The sequence below is a fragment of the Hippoglossus hippoglossus genome, chromosome 5, assembly GCF_009819705.1.
Source record: "Hippoglossus hippoglossus isolate fHipHip1 chromosome 5, fHipHip1.pri, whole genome shotgun sequence".
Classification (NCBI taxonomy): domain Eukaryota; kingdom Metazoa; phylum Chordata; class Actinopteri; order Pleuronectiformes; family Pleuronectidae; genus Hippoglossus; species Hippoglossus hippoglossus.
The window spans coordinates 25,018,358-25,038,500 of NC_047155.1; the positions used below are offsets into that span (position 1 = coordinate 25,018,358).

General features: G+C 41.6%; 1 protein-coding gene across 1 annotated transcript in view; it reads right to left on the reverse strand.

Moving 5' to 3' along the window:
* The window catches only part of cntn3b (contactin 3b), a 53,450-nt gene that overhangs the window by 20,739 nt on the left and 12,568 nt on the right, over nt 1-20,143 (reverse strand). The window contains exons 4-6 of the mRNA XM_034585331.1: nt 9,073-9,248; nt 4,264-4,362; nt 1,336-1,539 (exon numbers count right to left, since the gene is read on the reverse strand). Coding sequence (XP_034441222.1) covers nt 1,336-1,539; nt 4,264-4,362; nt 9,073-9,248 — 479 coding nt within the window. The remainder of the gene's footprint in view (nt 1-1,335; nt 1,540-4,263; nt 4,363-9,072; nt 9,249-20,143) is intronic.

A 20,143-nucleotide genomic window follows, 5' to 3' on the forward strand; every position in this document is an offset into this window, starting at 1 on the left:
GCTTCCTTTGCCGGAAGACGGACAAAAGGGATTATTCACAACCTGGTAACCCCGAAGGTGCTCTGAGGAATGTGATGTGACACATCGATGACGTTTCCCGCAAATGTTAAATCACACATTTTTCAGGGCATAGTTAAGTAAAAGAAAGAGTTGGTTTAAAAAGTTGATTTTCAATCTTTTTCTTCAACAGAATTTTAAAGATGTGAGGCAGACTCGACCATCTTGTTGAAATATAATCAGTGAAACTCTGTTCAAAGAACTGTGATAAATAGCAACTCTTTTGATATGAGGTCGATTTTGAAGAGAGAGCAATTTTCAGATTAGAAGCAGCAACTTTATTTGTGCAGAAAACTCCATAATAATAATTCTTTGAGATGAGCAATAAACAGAAAAATTTAGTCTCAAACGTTGTCCTGTCAAAATGCTTTCTGAATGCTTCAGTCTTTGCTTGGCCAAAAATTGTTCAATGGAAGAGGTAACACCACTTATAACTTTGTGAGGACAATTAAAAAAATAAAAGATAAAAAGAGACAGAATCACGAACAAGGGAAACAACAGAAAAATACATTTGAGTCTTTTTACATTTGCTTACATAGACCCTACAAAGTGAAGACATTTTTGGAAAGTGAGGACATTTTGGCCAGTCCTCACTTCTTCAAAGGTCTGTTTGAAGGTTAAGACTTGGTTTTAGAATTAGGTTTAGGGTTAGGCATTTTGTTTGGTTGGTTAGGGTTAGGGGGTTAGGGGCTAGGGAATCCATTATGCCAATGAGTGTCCTAACTAAGACAGAAGTACACACTTTTGTGTGTGTGTGTGTGTGTGTGTGCGTGTGTGTGTGCGTGTGTGTGTAGGTGTGTGTGTGTGTGTGTGTGTAGGTGTGTGTGTTTGTGTGCGTTGGTGCAAATAAGACAGTCGAGAGAGGAGTAAGGAGGGGCTGAATGAATCAATGAGTTGTGCACAGATCCACTATGAATAAAGATTTTACCCAAATTAGAAATCATTATGTTGTGGTCAGTGTTTATGTCGTGGCCACAAACAAATCAACCTATGGTCACTGAGAGCCATAAATACACGATTGATTCTGACATCAGCTGGGTAGGGCGGCCCCCTTCATATGTGGCGAGTGTGGCCACATGCATCCCAAACCACCTCCCAATGTGTTTTGAGGATTATTTCCAATACCTCTGTATTACTTTCTTTAAAAGAGTAATGGTGAATGATATTAACCTAAAACACAGCATAGGTTACTGTTGACTCTACAAACAAAGCCAAAACATTAGTGGGTAGTAGGATGAACCAGTGGGTAAGGGTGTAAAGATTCCCTGTGGCATTTACCATCACTTCTGAGGACCAGGGGTGTTGGAGAGCTGAGCACCTTCTCCCTCGTGACGGTGTTGTTCACCACACAGGTGTAGTTCCCAACATCTGAGGGCTCCACTTTAGTGATGTACAGACTCCCAGTCTCCTGAGAGATGAACCGACGACTGTCTTGTTGGACAAAGAACGGGTATTCGTTGAAGATCCATGCAAATGCCAGCTCTGGAAAGGATAACAGAACAATTTTATTGCAGTGCTGATCTACCATCACTGCTCATTCACTGACAGATTCCATTAACTTCAGACTTGACATCACCGTAAGGTCAAGACCTTACAGGGTTATAGAGAGAAACCCAGCAGACAATTCAGCACATACTTGGCTTTGTCTGTGTCGTCTCTGTGGCTCGGATAGCTGGATCAAAAAGAAACCGACTTATGTGTGGCCTAAAAATGTTAGCATGCCATTTTCCTTCACTTATCTCAGTTTCCTTGGTAAGTGATACCAAGACATGGCAAGTGTAATAGTTATCAGTGCAGAATAAAAGGGAGACTTAAGGAAAGGGAGCGAAACAAAATGGATTACAGTGCGTCAGTGGCCCTCCCCTGACACATGGCCTCCTTTTTCCTGGGTCCCTGAGTGACTTAGTTCATGGGAGGCACGAGTGGAGGAAGGGATAGACAGATTGATGTACGGAAGTAGGAATATATTGTCATGCCCTTTTGCAAGTAGCAGGTCTACCATAAGAAAGGAGAGACCTGCCATGATGAATTACCATGTCATTTTGAGAAGTGCACGCTTCGCAGACTTGCAAGACTGAGGAGATGCGCCGTATAATCTTCCACTTTGGTGGTGAGGGGCTCGGAGTCAAAAGGTGTATGCAGTAACTGTCAAGCTTATCCGATGCCCCCCAAGGGAGCAAGCCTCTCTGCCTCGGCTGGGATCAAGCGTCCGAGCTCGGTGCAGCGACGCAGATACAAAGCTCATTCTGATTAGGCAAGCCGGAGCTACATAGTTCAGACTCAGCATAACCTCCATCTCAACTGTAATGTGAAGTGATAGAATTATTGTAAATGAATGGCTTTTATGAAACACAAAAAGGGACTGACGTGGCACAAAAAGGCCCTTTGAGTAAACAAATGTCTTTGTTGGAGAACAAAAGTCACACAAGAACAATTTACTATGATAATATTATATCAGAGTCATAGCCGAGAGATGTGACCATGAATGTGGTAGTGGAGGGGGAAAAAATCAGCTCAGTCTAGTTCAAGGTTATGTAGCACATCAATATTTTCTAAATTCAAGAGGGAAAGAGAAAAGAGGAAAGGGGAGAATAAAAGAGAGAAACAGGGAGAAACGGGGTGAGGAAGGGAAGAATGGGACGGCCGGCTCACCCTGCTTTACCTTCATTCACTTGAGAAAATGTGAGAAAACACAATAGTGCTACGGTTACAGCAGCCAACCGCGTATAAGCCTATGTCAGAGAGGCAAGCTGTCAAACTGCATTTCACACAGAGTACTCTGACCCATTATCCCATAGACCAGCTGTACACGGCACTGTTCTACAAACGCCTCCCTTGTGAAGGAAATTGGTCGTGCAAGCGACTGTATCAAGAGGGGGGACAAGTGAGGCAGCAGCCATTGTCCATATGTCCTCAGTTGTCTGCAGGGTGGTGGGGCTGAGCAGGCGGCATCTTTATCTCCTGTTCATAGAGTCTCAGTCGTAATGTACTTTTTTTTGGCCATTAAAACAACTGAGGCATTTTTTGAATGTGTGACTTACGCAATTATAAGGCGACTGTCAGCAGCTGGTTATCCGCCTCCAAAATCAGCCTATTAGTGGACAGTATGTAACCCCCTGTAAGACTTGTTCCTATCTACATCTTGTTCCCTATAACATATTCTATGACATATACCATATTAATCAGAGATTTAATCTGGGCATAAAATGTGAGACTTTAAAAATGTTGTAGTTAAATTCCACCTGACTCTGTAAAAGTAAATCGTCTGAGATGTGAAGCCAGAGCTCACGATTTATGTGCTCACACTGCACGGTCAGATTGGCTGACACATCCTGACTGCTCCCACTGTGCGTTACTGTCGGCTCCTCCGTATTTTGGTTTGGCTATTTTGCAGAAAGACATCAAAATGTTTCAGACTACTAATTGACCACTAGCTACACCCTCTTTTTACTTACTCCCTCAGCAATTGCTTCCAGCCAGACGCAATGAGGGAAAAGATGCTGGGTTTGGGGAATAGAAGTGTAACTATGCTTTAACTGCGCAAGACCTTGAAGATGGCCGACCAACATTTCTGACATGCAGCGTCTGATTGCTCATCCCACCCCCCTCTATACTGCATGACATATGATGCACAACAAAGCTGAAAGACTCTAAAATAAGTTGCGCGTCTCAGAAAGCGGTTTGAAAAACTAGCTGAAATTCTATGCCCCGCTTTAGAGAAGTAAACATGCCAATATCGTCACCCATCTTTTCAGAGAGCCTGCAGTTTCCCACCCCGCTGTCACACTTTATGCTAAGCTCAGTTAACATGCTGATAATTGTAGAGTAGCGTCACATCTAATGGACAGCTCTGAGAGTGGTATCGATCTCCTCATTTGAATCTCAGCAAGAAAGAAAAGAATCATGTTTCCCAAAATATCAAACTATTCCTATTAGACCAATTTGATAGACACATTGCCTTCATTAGAAAAACGTTCAAGATAAGCGGGAAAAACACCCAGCTGAGGATCGACATAGTAACATTCTGTACAAACAACATAAGGCGAGAATTATTAGGAGCATCTGCGCACATAAATGGGTGTAAAGAGAGATTCATTTGGAGTAAAGGAGTAATCCCTTATCAAAGGTTGCCATGTGGAATGGGTAGAGGTAATTACTCTGAGTCAGGTGGAAATAGGAAACGATGGGCGCAGGCACAAAACTTACCTCCAGAATATGCCGGCGGTCCACAAAGCAGTACCACTCCCTGGCCCTCACGGACGTTGACAGCACTCCTTACAGCTTGGGTTTTGAACTGATCAAGATCTGATGAGTCAAGTAAGGTGAGAGTAGAAGTTAAACCAAACAGCATAGAACTAAATATTAGACATTCATAACGTATATTTTTAAATTGTCTATTTTGCCAAGGGTGTCTTACAAAAGGATATCTCTATCTCTATCGGGGGACACATTCCCAAACTCCTTCCACTGATGCACCCAAACATGTTTTTGATGTGATATGTTGAGCACTGGGAATTTAATAGGGCACCATTGATTGTCCTGGAACACCTCCTGATAGCCTCTGACACTTTCAAAGGCCTCTGGGAAGGGGGTGATGAAATAGATGGACCCGACTTGGGGATGTTTCCCCGCAACACAACACTTAACACAAGGAAGAGATTAGGCAAAATTGGATAAAATGAGTGTGTGGGGGGGGAACGCTGCGCGCGGACTGAACAAACACGGGGGAGTGTGCATGACAAATGACAGTTTTCAGTGCCAGCAGCAATAAGTAACATCATTATTAAATGTGGTGTAATCTTGCACTTAAAAGCATTAGCTTCCCCATCAATACTCTCAGCACAATCTATCCCCCTGCAAATGAATGAACAGTTGCTGGCAGAAGAAAAAAACGGAACCTGGGATGATAAACCATCCCTGGCTTCATGACTGATGGAGGGAAGCTGCCGCAGTCCGCTCTGTACTCTGTCTGCACCCTCTGGCTAACAGCCTAGAGTAAGCCTTCCAAACACAAACAAAAGAAAGTCAGTGTGACCGATAAGGGAAATTAGGAGGAGGAAGATTATGGAGAGAAGTGGGACAGAGCGCTGGTAAGATTAATGAGCAGCTCTCTGATGACCGCAGCGGAATCAAACAGAGCCAAGTCACGGCAGGACACCAAGGAGGCCACAGGAGGAGATGGCCGACTTGAAATACAGACAGAGGCGATGTCCTTCTGATCTCTCCAGGCTGCTTTAGTAAATACAGAGTCCATCTCCTCAAGACATTTACTTACGAGAGTGGGGAGCGAGATGCGCACACGTGGTTGATGGGAAAAAAAGCCTGGCATAACAGCAGTTGATAATTATAACAGCAGTGGTTTTGGAAACGGTGGGAGGTGAAACAGGGAGCTACTAATAATTACTTAGTAAACGAGGACAGGATGACTCCCTTTGCCCAGATCCCGGAAGAAAAAGGCACAGAGAAGGTTAGAGCTGTAGCTGGGCTCGGTGCTGGAGGGGATACACTTCTGTTTTCTCCGGCTTCTGTGCAGAAGAATAATGGGCTTCACTGGAGTGAACTGACCACACACTGTAACTCTGAGAGCTAGAGGCCAAACCCACTGTAGCTGCAGTGATTCCTTTGTAGGCAGAATCAGTCTCTGCCATATAAGAATAGGCGGCCTGGAGATTACAGAGAGTGACCATTACAGCTCGAAGATGATTGGTCTGGGCAGTGGCGCCACCACAGAGACATTTCCTGTTATATATTGCGTGCAGAGTTCCAGATTAAAGCTACGTTTACCTGCTTCAGCGGGATAACGACAAATCCTTCTCAATGTTGCTATTTTCAATAAATCAATCAATTAATCAATCAGATTATATTTGTCTAGCCCATATTCACAAATCACAATAAGCATGATAGGGCTTAACAAGCTGCGGCACCCTTTGCCCTTAACTCTTGACAGGAGGAAGGAAAAACCTCAAAAGAAATCTGTAAATAAATAACATAAAACTGTAATCACATAAGCTCACAAAGGGAACATGATGACGTGACTACAGATTCCAACAGAGATCAAAGTGGTTGATGTGGTTATAATAAATTATAACCATATAACCACATCAAACAAATAATTACATGTCCCTTGATTATGTCAGTAATGTAGCATGTAGCAACACATGCATTAATTTAGCAATGTTTCAAGTCAAATATTAAATCCCTCCATATAGTTTTATATGTGCATCTACCAGCTCTTTCAAAGCGCTCCTCTACATTCACCAGCTATTTGCTAACTTTGTCTGTCAGCTGTTTCACGCTGAGCAGGTAGTGCACCGTGGGTTTGTCAGACGTTTTACACTGAGAACAGTTGCCTGCTGCAGCTGGAAACAAGGCAGATGAAAGTGGTAGGAATGAAAAAAACATTAGCTTTGTGGGCTGTAAAAAAAAAAGGAAAACAAAGAGTTGAAAGAAAAACTTTCTGTGGAGTCAAAGAGAACTGCAGAGCAGGGTGACACATTTTTTCTCTTTCCACTACAAGCAGACGTTTGACCCCCGTGTAAAAATATTGATGTCTGCAACTTTAGATCACATAATTTGGCGGAAAATCAAAAGTGAGGGAAAAGAATATATCGTTATTGCCCACCAAGGTGGGAGTTTGTCTAAGGCTCACCAAACGCTTCTCATTCGCTTTGAATAGGGTGGCGCCATGCGCTACCAAACTGTAATGGTCTTATAGCATTACGGCAATGTGTATGTGGGAGTCCAATGTGAATGACTCCCACCAGGCAGTTCCTCTTTCAGTTGCATTGATGTAAATGAGATTCTGCTCCATGTTGACATGACTGCATCACGTCATATCTGCAGGGTTGGCAGCTGCACATTAATGCTCCCAATCTCCTGTTCTACCACAGTATTAAAGGGCCAATAAAGCCCATTTTCCACTGGGAAAAAAAACCTCTCTCACCCACTAACATCTGGCTTTTGTCTGCAATGCCAATGGACAGCATCAACATTCATTTTTTTGCAATAGACACTGTTTTTTATCGGCTCATGTCATGTAAACATAGCACCCGGCTGAGCGTGTTAATTTCTTCTTTATTTTAGCAGTTGAGATACTGATGCTGGATTTTTTCCTGCGGGACGTTGGGGTGTAAATTGCCATGACTGTTTGTGTTGTATTGAGACAGGTAGGTGACAGAGCTTTGCCGTTTCCAGCGTGTTTGTGACATCGAACATGACAAACTCCACTACTGGCAATAGGCAAGAAGTCAATCGCCTCACTTTTAGCGGGATTACCCGAAACCTGTGTGTCAAAAAATATTCCCCAAACCATGACACCACCACCAGTAATCTGCGCTGTTGACACAAGGCAGGTTAGGTCCATGGATTCATGCTGTTGAGAGTCATCAGACCAGGCTACATGTTTAAGGCTTCATCGTCCAGTATTTGTGAATCTGCGTCCACAGCACTCTCAGATTGCTGTTCCCATATTTCAGGAGTTGAAACTGATGTGGTCCTCTGCTGTTGTAGACCATCCACCTCACGTTCTAACATGTGAGATGATTTTCTGCTCACCCCTATGGGCGTTGCAACAGGGTAGGCAGAGTAGGCAATTGCAGAGAATGACTAATAATGTTCACGGCAATGACAATTGTGTAGGGTCCCCCAGCTCCATTTGCCTGGAGCCCCCAAAGTCCCTGCTCACCACAGCTGTAAGAAGTAGTGTTATCCGAGTTACCATGGCCTTTCTGTCAGCTCCAACCAGTCTGTTCGCCTCTGACCTCAATCATCAACAAGACCTTTCTGTCATTTTTGTGGCACCATTCTGATTAACCTCGAGAGACTGTTGTGTGTGAAAGTCCCAGGAGATCAGTAGTTTCAGAAACTCTCAAACCAGCTCCCCCATTTTCACTGAGATCATGTTTTTTCTCGAAGAACATTAACTGAAGCTCCTGACCTGTATCTACTTGAATTTGCGCATTTCACTGCTGGCACATGATTGGACAAATGCATGAATAAGTGTCCAGGTGTTCCTAGTACAGTCCTCGACAAGAGTATGTTGATGCTGCACATTCTTATTCTTATTTCACACATTATTTTGGTTGTTTTTAATTCACATATGAACTGTGTGAGGACGCGTTGGCTTATAGTGGGTGCAGCTGAATTCTGGAGGCTGAGCAGCAAAGAAGCACGCTATGTCTATCTTGGGGCAGTGGCCTCATTACACATACAAACAGAGTATCAGCCATGCTGATCTCCTGGACCTTCCTCACTGTGCAGTAGGCAAGGCAATAAATGTCAAGCAGCTCTGCTCCTCACCCAGTCCCCACAAGTGAGATTCATTGCTCAGCTATGGGGATAATGGCAGCCCATCTCCTGAGAGGAAGTGAAAGGCTCTCAATCCTTGGACATGATCAATAGTCAGCAGGCTTGATCAAGAGAGGAGAGGTGGCTCTGCAGTGCCTGTAAGGAAGGTAGAACCCCACCCCACAGCAACACTCTGCAACCTGCCTTTTGTCTCTTATGCTGCCGGGTGCTGCATGACAGCCTGTCACTGTCTGATGTGCCCACAATCTGCTGTAATATACATAAAGAGGTAACTGGTGATTAAAAAGATACAAACACCTCTTAAGCATTATTCGTGTTCATGTGCTTTAAAGTCTGGATCACAGGGGCTGGGCAAAATATGAGTCAATTTAAACCCAGCGTAGTTGCTGTCAGAGTTGGAACCACTAATGAGAATCAATGGAGTTGTAAGGCAGTCAGAAGCTGCCTCGCCCACTGTGTATGTTGCATTTGACATTTCATTCGATTACCATTCCCCTTCTATTCCCCTCTTAATCTATTCCCAGGCAATTTAAATGAGGAATATATATACACATATGTATAAATTTAAAAGTAAAAAAAAGAAAAGGTTTGGTCCACAAGCCTGTTCTGACGACAGGCTGAGACACAACAGATACAAAGAGATGCCAGAATGTCATAACTGTGTCAGAGCAGTGCCAGAAAGCTGTTAGCAATTGTAGGATCACTTACATGCAAATTGGAGGCTGGCTCTGCGGCTGAGGATGGAGCCCCATGTGTTGAAGGCCGTGCACTGGTACAGCCCGGTGTCTTGGTCCTTGTCCAGTTTGCTAATGATCAGGCTGCCCCCAGACATGTGACGCCGGTAGTCATTCCCCAGATCAATGAGTGTTCCGTTTAGTGACCATCTGGAAAAACGCAAACACAATCAGTAGCTGAACCCCACCCCCCCCCTGGAGATGCACGCCCGCAGTGTTTTTTTTTTTTACAGAGATCAATTTGATTGGGCCGTCCGGATCCTGCTGAGAAGATAAAAGGTGCCTAGTGGTGAGCAAGAGGTGAGTGTTATTAACAGAGACGAGTTAGGAAGGCGCAAAATACTACACAGCTCCCAGTTATCATCAGTTTGATTACATTTATGTATTTTTGCTTTTTTGCCATTAATTTTGGCAAGATTCCAAAAACTTGAGCAAATCCACTGTGGTGTACATTGATTTTCTCCTACTTGCATGGTGAAATGGATTTTATCTCATCTCATATTTTATAATTTAAGCTAAGGGGAACGAGTTATTTCTTTTTTTGTAAGGCTGCCATATCTGAACAAACACATTAAGAGATTCTGTTGCAGTTTGGAGGAAATGGTAGAAGGATATATCTCAAAAAAACCTGCTGACAGATTTCAATTACATTTGGAGGAAATTTAGACCACGAGCGAAGGAGCAAGTGTTTTTGTGCAGATAAGAATACAGGAAATTAGGCTTCATGCTAACACTGAGCTGCGGGAAACATAATAAGATCTTTTACTCAAGTAAAAAGAGTCACACAGCAATTAACAAGTGTTACTGGAGAAATTGTTGTTGGAGAAAATGTACTGAAAGTGTAATAAAAGTTTGTGTCAATCAGTGTCACATTATTGCCTCCGCTAAGGAAGGTTGTACAGAAACCAATTTTCTTGAAACCTGGTGGTGGGATGGGGTATGAGCCAAGGCAGAAATAATAAAGCTTTCGGATTTGATTAAGGGGGCGGATCAAGGCTTTCACAACATCTTTGTAAATGTGTAGTGTAGACTTTTGGTGCAGATCCGGATAATGATCTGGGTTTTCAGATACTGTACAGTAACAAAAAGAGTAAATTTGGGTTTTGAAATTCTTCATATTGATATGCGGCTATTGTATCTGTGTTTAGTGTAAGCTGTTGTAAGCTGTAAGCAGAAGAAATGTGTGTACACAGTGATAAAGTGGCCTTGGTGGCTGTAAGCTTTCTCCAAGTGCCCTTCTAGTTAAATACCGTACTGTTTTTTGGATTATTATTATGGATGCAAAAATATTTAAGCTGTATTTTAATGTTGCAGCCGGCCGCAGTAGAGCTACTTTTACTAATTTGATATACTATTGTTTTTTCTATTGACTGTACAATACTTTATATTTATATGCCTATATATATATATATATATATATATACGTATGTACAGTTCTTGAGTCCCTTTTCAGGACTACTAAGAGACTAAACTAAGATGGTGAACACAGTCAACACTATTTCGGCTAAATGTTAGCATCTCAGCTCAAAATACCACTGCACTGTGCTGGTGTAGATTCACTGTCTTGTTTTTATTTTTTCAACAATCCATTCACTGACTGTATGTGCAGTTTGATATGAATTTGAATCCCGAGTGCAGATTAAAAATGTCTTAACCTTTTGTGTTATTACCATTGCAAACATAAGGGATTGTGCAGCCTTGGCAGAGTTATGCTCTCTGTGAGTGATTTCTAATTAGTTTATGCCTTGTGCGTTTTCGTTTCTGAATTATTGCTTTGACACCTTCATATTGCATTGTCTACAGACCATTTCCCGCAAAGGAAAAGGTCATGAGATAGTCGGTCATGCAAGCTGAGTTCAGGAAGTGACAGCTATTAATCATGGCTACCAACAGAAACACTGAACAATGTTCACGCCACACAATGAAAACACTTATATCTCCTTCTCTGAAATCTGGAGTGTGTCAGGCTTATGGCAGCTCTCAGCACTTGAAGGAGATGCAAAATGAGTGATACCTATGGGAGCAGGCAGGGTAGCAGAACTTTATCTCACAACATTAACGCAGATGAAAAATTACTTTTCCTTATAGAATCTGAAAAACAAAGCGTTATTGTTTTGCTATGTTTAAGTCTGCCGCAGCGATAAGACCGTGAAATGACAATGCCAATGCTAAGGAGGGGGGGGGGGGGAAATCAATATCCTTTTTTTTTATTTCCACTCCCAGGCAAAGTAATAGGCAGTTAGAATGATGCTTCATGCAGTCTTAAAGCCAGTCATGGCTCTCCCTGGTTTCCTGCCTGACAGGCCAGAAAAGACAAAGCTGTGTTTCATCTTGTATCCTCCATTATTCATGTAACATTCTGCTCTGTGCCACTCTCTTAATCGGACTGATTTTGTAACACTTCAAGCAATAATACTACGTTGGGACGCTCTATACTACGTCATGACAAACTAGGGCTGGTCAATATGACTTCAAATCAATACCTTGATTACGATTAATGAACGATTATTTTACAACCCCCACAATGGGCTGCATCACTCGGCACATTACTCAGTGTCGGTCAACAAGAGACTCTGCTCCTCTGCTCATTTCTAATCACTCACACGTAGAGTTGATCTTTATAAAAACCTGCTGAATTCCTCATCCCTGTCGGACGTCATACAAACTGACCATCACATTTATTTATTGAGTAATTAATCGACGATGTCGGATCATGAATCCGGATCGTTCCGGTCACTCTAACTCTGATGTCCTGGCTGTGCTGCGTCATGTCACGTATTGTGTTGTTGTGTAGCAGTTCACCTGCGTGCCCGCAAAGTGTTTGAGTGTTTTTCAATGTGTTTTAAATACGTGTCTCCTAAAGTTTAGAGCAAATCAAACAAACACAAAGTTAATGTCAAGTCCTGTACATGTTATACTTACAAGGATTATTGTTGGTGTTTATTGTTAAAGTGTAACGTGAGTGCAGGTCAGCGGGGGATTGAGGAGGGAGGACATGCAGCAGGGTGATACTGAATGTAGCGGACACCCGACAGTTTGCGAATGCACACGTTGGGGGAAGTATTTGTCGGATAGAGGTTATAAATATTGGTTTCGATACATTTTTCGATTAATTGCCCAGCCCTATGACAAACCTCATGCATATGTGACCATTTCAATTAATACTCTCTCAAATGCTTCCTCATGAGGGACCTGTATATCTCCAACTGAATTCTGAATCTCCTGAATATCTCCTCCTGTTGTGCAAAAGGAAGGTATATTGTATGTTCAAGAGTGAGGGGGTCAAATGGGAGAGGATGAGAAGCTAGTTACACTTGCAGCCCCCCAGCATGATTGAGGGGAGGCAGGTGGGTAGCTCGGGGAGATCACACCCCCCCCAGGGCAGACAGCTGGACGGGCGCAATGGTGTCTGTGCCCCGTCAACACAATCAGCAAAGCCACCTACCTCTGGCTGCTTTGAGACACTGATATTAGAGGACACGGAGGAGGCTGTCACCGCAGGTTCACAGAGATCAACAGGAGCAAATAGACTGCTGTCACATTGTCACAAGGGGTAAAATGCACAGCCTGATGATCCATAATGACGCCATCTGAACATCCAGATGTGGGCAAAATAATAAAACTATGCTTGCAATTTCTCCCATAGTTACAGTGAGGGTTACGGAAAAGCAAATACCTACTAATTCCACAAACATCTGTCTGTCTATATGTGGAACGCATATCTCGCAAGCCTTTCATCCTATCGGCTTAACATTTGGCGTGTGTATTTTAAATTGCCAGTGGAAGTGCAGTGCTTAGTTTGGTGCAATGGAGTCACGTTATAAGTTCAATATTAATGGAATTTTGAATAAACAGGTGAGTCTGTAGCAGTCAGTGGGGGCGGAGTTGTGTGCCTTCGGTCAGCAGTGGTCGACAACTTGGTCAAGCTGCAGGATATTAGTTTATTTTTATTTCATCTGACTGACAAAGATATTCACAGCAGTCACTGGTGCTCTTCTATGTCCTGGCAACAACATTCATAAGATCACTTACTCTGTAGCAAGATGTCTTCAAAGTAAAAGCGCAAAATTGGTTTTGTTGCTGTAATGCTAGTGGTGAATTCAAGAGCTTTTATTCAGAAGAGTTGTGAACTTGGGTCTGAAGATTGTGTCAATTAACAGACCGAAGAGACAGAAGTAATTTAAACTGATACACAAGCCTCACTCGTGAACAGTACGAAAGTAAATTCTGTTTCATTTTATGAAAAACATCGACTATAAAATCTTCATTGCAGATGAAACAGAGAGGATGAACACAAAGTTTTCTAACTTCACTCTGCACCATAGACTGTTCAAAAAAAGCTCTGCACACAAGTCCAGCTCACAAACAATACAAAGTGACAGTTTGTTGTAGAACTGTTTGAGGAGGACTTACTAATGACAAGGAATAATTCTGAAGTAGCTCCTGAGCTTTAACACAGGACAAGAGATCAATCCATTCCAAACAGGCAGGTTTAGAACAGGCATTGGAAGAGTATTAAAACATTTTACACATTTAATGGACAATTTAAAGGACAATTTCCCCACCAGGTTTTAATTAAGACAAATAGGATAAATATTAGTCTCAGTCCCTGCTGCAGCTCTTCTCTGTGCCTGACCTTCTACACCTACCATCTCACTGTGCAGGAAGTTCTATGAAGAGAACTGTGTGTTGCTAAATGTGCCTTTTTCAGGGGTCAACAAAACACAGGACTTACACACTCTTCATTTCCCAGGTGAAACCAAGATTCAGCAATGACTGTTCCAATACCTAGAATGTGCATTTATTACTGTTGTCATGACAACAAAGATCTTTTACCCTTAAAGGATTGCTAATTTTAACTTAAACTATAGTCATTACCTACAACTAACCAAGTATATTTCTTTGCATAAAACTAACAAAACAATACCAACTGTGACTGCCTTAATCATCAGTACAAATGTACTGCCTGTTTATAATTGTTACCATGACGTACTATTGTTACTGGTAAGCTCCTATTGGTCGTGACAAAGGATCAGGACATGTGACCTATGATCGTTTAAATTGGAGGACTTGGTGAAAAGTTTGTAGATAATCTATAATTATAACAAACCACCACGTACGCAGTTATAAATATTTTAAATTTAATAGAGGAAAGTTTCTCAATATTGTAAGTCAGAATCTTAAAGAGTCTGATGAATTACATATCTCAAAGTCTGACTCCTGCAGCTTATCACACCCACTCAAACTCTTCTTTGTTCATCAAAATTACATTATTCCTCATTTCATGACTGGAACCCATCAGGTTTGAGTTTGGTCATGTTGGCTGGGCTATCAAGTTGATGTTCCTACAGTGCACGCGGCTGTAATCGCAAAAAACACATCACGCTCGGAGTCAGAATGCCTTTTAGGCTCAGGTCGAGCTTGGTCGGGTTACGATAGAAAGTCTTCAGGATGAGCTGAACTACAGTCGGAGCCCTCACCGGGTACCGAGCCCCACCCACAAGTAAACCTTGGCTGTCTGAATCTGTTTTCTCAGAATGTTTGTTTACTGCAATGTTAGGACACGGTCACACATACACAAATGCAGGCTGGTCTAAGTTCACTAAAGTTGAAGTCCATGAAACACCAAACTGCGGATTTGCAGGATGTTTACTTCACCTCTCACTTGCACAGCTTGGAAGTGGACGGGAGGCTCTCCATTTGGATATGTGGGACTGAGCCCTTAGAATGGAAATAGTCGTTGACTGTTTATTGTGCTCAAAGTGTATCTATTATAATATAAAAGGCGCAAGGGGGACATGTTAACATGTTTGAAAACCTGATTTTCAACACAGGGGGGTAGATCTTACACAAGCAAATTATTTATAACCACTAATAATGCCATTAGCTACAATGTATAACCTATTTACAAGATGTACCTTACTGGAAATTGGTACCAATAAGTCTTCATTAATAACTATTGATTTTACACCACTTTTTGGAAACATTAGAGTCCGGTATACAGGGTATAATAATTCTTACTAGGCATACTGTCTTGTCAGACACATGATATGAATGTTTCTCTTCTCAATACAGTAAATTATTTATAACCAACCACCAGCCGCACTGGTATAGCGCTGAACATTCTTTCCTGTTCTATAACCCGGGGGTTCACATCCAGCATGTCAGGACACCCTGAGGGGTCCCAAGACAAATCTGGGAGGTGACAAAATAATTCCAATGATAAGAAATGAAAAATATAATCCTTTTACACCCCCCATATGATTCCTTCTAAAACTCAGCCCACTACAGTAAAACTGGGGAATCAGGCAGAGCAAGGGGTCTAAATGTTAGCGCAGCCCAAACTGACACACACTGGATACAACAGCATATCAGGCCGTAGAGCAGCTCACAGTAAGTCTGATATGCAGAGTCCAGGAGAACGGCCCTGTTTGCTGTGGTGTGCTGCAGGCGCGTGCTGGTCTGAGCATGCTCTGAATGAACTCCCTGTGACCTTGAGGTCCACATCAATTTTGCATGAGGTCTCCTCATCAAATAGACTGGGGATTGTACTGCAGCAGCGGCTCACCTGGCTTTGCTTGAGGCCAGACACCCACAGAGACAGCAGTGACCACACAGACCACATACTGCTCGCACACACACACACACACACACACACACACACACACACACACACACACACACACACACACACACACACAGAGCTTTAGAGCTGATAATGGAAATTCAACTGCTGACCAGGGTACCATCTACAATTATGTTTAGTAGGTTATTGCTGCTGCTTTTTAATAAATTGATGTTCATTTGGCTTGAAAGCCCAATGTGACACAATAAATATTGTCTAAACTACCCTGTGTCAGCGTGAGTGCTTCTGCGTGCCCGTGTGCCGGTGTGTGTGTGTGTGTGCGCGTGTGTCACCTTTAAAATCCCTGTGGATATAGGCCTATTAACAAATACAGCACAGTATCTACACACTACACATGCGCAAATCTGCTCTGATGACATCAGAATCCACACGTATGCTTGACTCATCCGCCCCTCACCCAACCAGTGAAATATATTTTACCAATTAAGAGACCAGCACCCGCATGAACATTCCACTCCACCTCTACTGGTGATAATATGGTAACATATTACACCTAAGAAGTCTGGTTTTAATTAAATTCACATTTATTTAAAGTAAAGTTCTTGTTTTTTTTTGAAAAATTGAAATGGTAACAGGCATTTGCATAATTATGGAGCCCCTCTGCTGACTTCCATTATCCTTCCCTTTAAGGAGAGTGGGCCCCGTGCAGCAGTGTAGTGTCGTTTCGGTGAGGGCTGACTGTGCAAGTCTCAGAGAGAGAGAGGGGAGAGAGAGAGGGGAGAGGGAGAGGGAGAGGGAGGCTTTCACAAGGTAAATCTGTAAACTATCTCCCTTTGCATTGTTTATTTTTTCATTGGTTAAACTTACTTAAAGGGAAGGATAAAAGTAAGAAAGCAATGTCTGTTTATTCCGCCGCTAACACAACCAGTACATCTCAATCTGTCCCCGTTATCAGATACGCCACTAAAATGGCGAAATGGCCAAATGCGCACAGACACGCTCCCTGCGCACCAGACTTTTGACTGCACTTTGCACGGTGCAATAAACAGGGCCCTATGTTTCATTTACTAGTATTCTACACATTAATGATGTATGATGCCTATTTCACCCACTGAACCCATCCGCTATTAACCAGAAATGTTTTTAAGACCCTACCCACCCGACCCGCGGATCAACCGCAAGTCTGCGGTCGCGTCACTACGACGCACAGGCACTAGCATTTGTCAACAGACACAATTATAATTTCAATCTATAGTGTGTATATTATGTTTTGTATCAAATTAAAAGTAGAGGAAGTAAATGTATATTCATCAACATATGCCTTATATCTGCCTTCTAGAAAAGCTGTTTATTCAGACCACAGACATAGAATAATTAAAATTATCATTATTATTTTTATTACTATGATTACTATTGTAATAATATTTGTATTTATCATGTATACAGGCATGTGAATATCTAGATTTCTCAATGTTCCATGTAAACACCATATCCAGAATATGATCATTACTGGGATGTGCCTCATAACCGGGAAACTAGTGAAATAAAGAGCAGCTGTTTTTCTTTCTGTTACATGAGCACAGACACCAACCGGGGGAACTTTTTTTCCTTCCTCCTTTCCAATCACCGCAGTGCCCTTGATCCTGTGTTACAGCAGATTCATAGTAAACACAGTGACAGGTGTATTCATAAAGCTGGGCTCTGAGCCCTGCAGTGCGCTCTGGCGCTACAGCGGACTATTTGTCAACCGCAGAACTGTCAGGGTTCCCGAGCGTACATTTGCCGTGTCACCAAGTGGGCGACGTGAAGGTGAAGAGGAGCATCCGAGTGTTGAAAACAAAATCATCCGGTACTGTGCTAACGAGTGACCTGAACTCACAGAGGTTATTATAAGCATGAAGACATGAAGTGGTCTGAGTTCTCATTTCATCACATCTGCTGTCTGCGCTGTAATATTTAAATCAACTACAAATTATTTTCAACTAATACAGATATTCTCCACTTTCATATCTCTTTTAAATTTCAGTATTCAAATCAAGATTGTTTACTTAATTTCAGATGCAATTATGTGAGAAGAATTGTTCATTTAGTTTTTAGTTTGAACTTTCCATCTTCCTTGCTTTCTCCATTTAGTGGCTAATGAGATTTTTCCTCGTGTGATCACTGTGAAGTCTGTAAAGCTGTGACTCTTCTCTCTTCATAATGATTAATGCCAATTAAAGGACGAGGATTGTGAAACTGTATAATTTTTCTTACTGTCAATACGTTCCATGAAAAGAACAATGGATTGTTGGCACTGTTCTGTGTTGCCAAACTCTGATATATCTTATTCCTCTGAGCCATTGAGCTCCGTAGTTGTCCAAAACTATTAAAAACACATCAGCGAGCGACAATGTGGCACTGGCTGACATGTCTCTTTATTTCCATTAACATGGCCGCTGTCATTTGTTCTAAATCGATCCCAAATTTGCAGTCCTGATGCAGCAAATACCCACTAGCTCACTAAATGTGTATTACTCCAGAGCAGAAAAAAGTCACTAATTGATCCACTATTTCATCACATTTGAGTTACAGCTGATAAAAACTGCAGCCGCTGCAATGTTTTAGGAAACTACTGAGCCACTCTTTTACAAATGAAGTTCTATATTCGGGAACTGGCTCTGAAGATTCCCATCTTCAGTAAGAACCAATAGGTTTTGGGCTGAGAGAAATCATCACATTTCATTTAGCTGACGCTTTCATCCAAAGCGACTTACAATAGGTGCATTCAACCATGAGCGTACAAACCCAGAACAACAAGAATCAAGAAAGTACAATTTATCCAAGAAAGCCAAACTACAAAGTGCTATAAGTAAGTGCCATTTAAGTGCTAATAAATTGTTAGTTTAAACTTTTATTCAAGGTATAGTCGGATCAGATAGTATTTAGAGATGGACTGGTGCTTTATTAGTTTCGGTCATATTTGCTGATAGTGACAAAGCATTGAATAATCAGCCTTATTCTTTAAGCTCTTTCCCATTCTCCTAAATAACAAATAACACTAAAGATACTATACACTACACATACAACTATACTATACAACTGGGATTTTTGACGTAGACTTCCCTTGACTCCAGAGGTGAAATATTTGATTTGTATAAATAGTAGTGTAGCACTAAATAACAAACTATGTCTGACAAAACACCATACTTCATGTATCTGGTATAACTTCACATTAAACTGTGCTCCACTAAACAGCAGCAGACTATGACATTGTATTCATTTGGCCACACTGACAAACTGCTCCATATAATATGATGGAACCAGGTCATATCATCGCTAATAATATAAACGTTGCAAAATATAATGATTTATTAATGTTGTGATTTCAACACTGTTGGATATGGAGAGAAGCTGAAGCACCCAGTTCTACGTGAACTGACAGCCTCGGCTTGAGTGTGGTCACATATTTGCTGATAGTCACAAAAATATAGAATAATGAGCCTTATCCTTGAGGCTGTTTATGTACTTTTGCTATATTTATCACTATAAAGATACAATACACTTAACATAATGGTACAGTAAAGATTTCTCACAGAAATGTATGACATGGGCATATTTGAACTGTCTAAAATCTTCATTTTGTATAAAGCAGTAGTGTAGAGTAATGAAAATCTATATTCTGCTGTATTGCAGCTGTACTGGAAATCTATGACACTTATAAAAGATAATGATACATTTGTAATAATAATAATTTTAACCTTGTAAAATATTATGATTTTTGAATGTTGTGATTTCCACACTGTAGGATAAGGAGAAAAGTTGAAACCCTCAGTTCTAAGTGAACTGCCATCCTCAACGCTACAAGCCTATTCGCCTCCTCCCTCTGGAGGGTTAGAATCATATTTTCTGACAAATTTAATATTGGGTGGCCCAATTCTCTGTATGGATATAAAACCAAATGAATGATTTTTTTTCTTAATTGCAGCAGTAACTAAGAAAATTAAGTGGGCAGCTCTGAATGTAATACCCTCTCGCTTGGCATTTCTAATTAAACAAACAGTGTTCGTTGCAGGGTGTAGGCCCGTGCATGGTTTGCAGACTCTGGAAAATCACAGCATGACCACTTCCTAAAGGCATTTTTTTCTGGTCTGCTCAGGACATTTTGAGGTTCTAATTACAGTGTTAGTGAAATAAATTGCCATGAATTTATGCTCTCTATTTTATCACCAGGACAAAAAAAAAATCCTCTCCTTGCCTGAAGGGAAACAATTCAAGGACGATCAGTGTCAGAAAAACTGATGCAGCCCAAATAAAGCTAAAAAAAAAAGAACTCCTTGCTCAAAGTGAAATTAGGGACAAGAATCTAGTGTCTTTAAAAGCAATGTCAAGCCACAGTGTTAAGCGATTGCTCACTCAAACATCAGTTCTTCCTTTTAAACCTGGTTTCATATTTTGTTTTCGTATTCATGGAACTGAT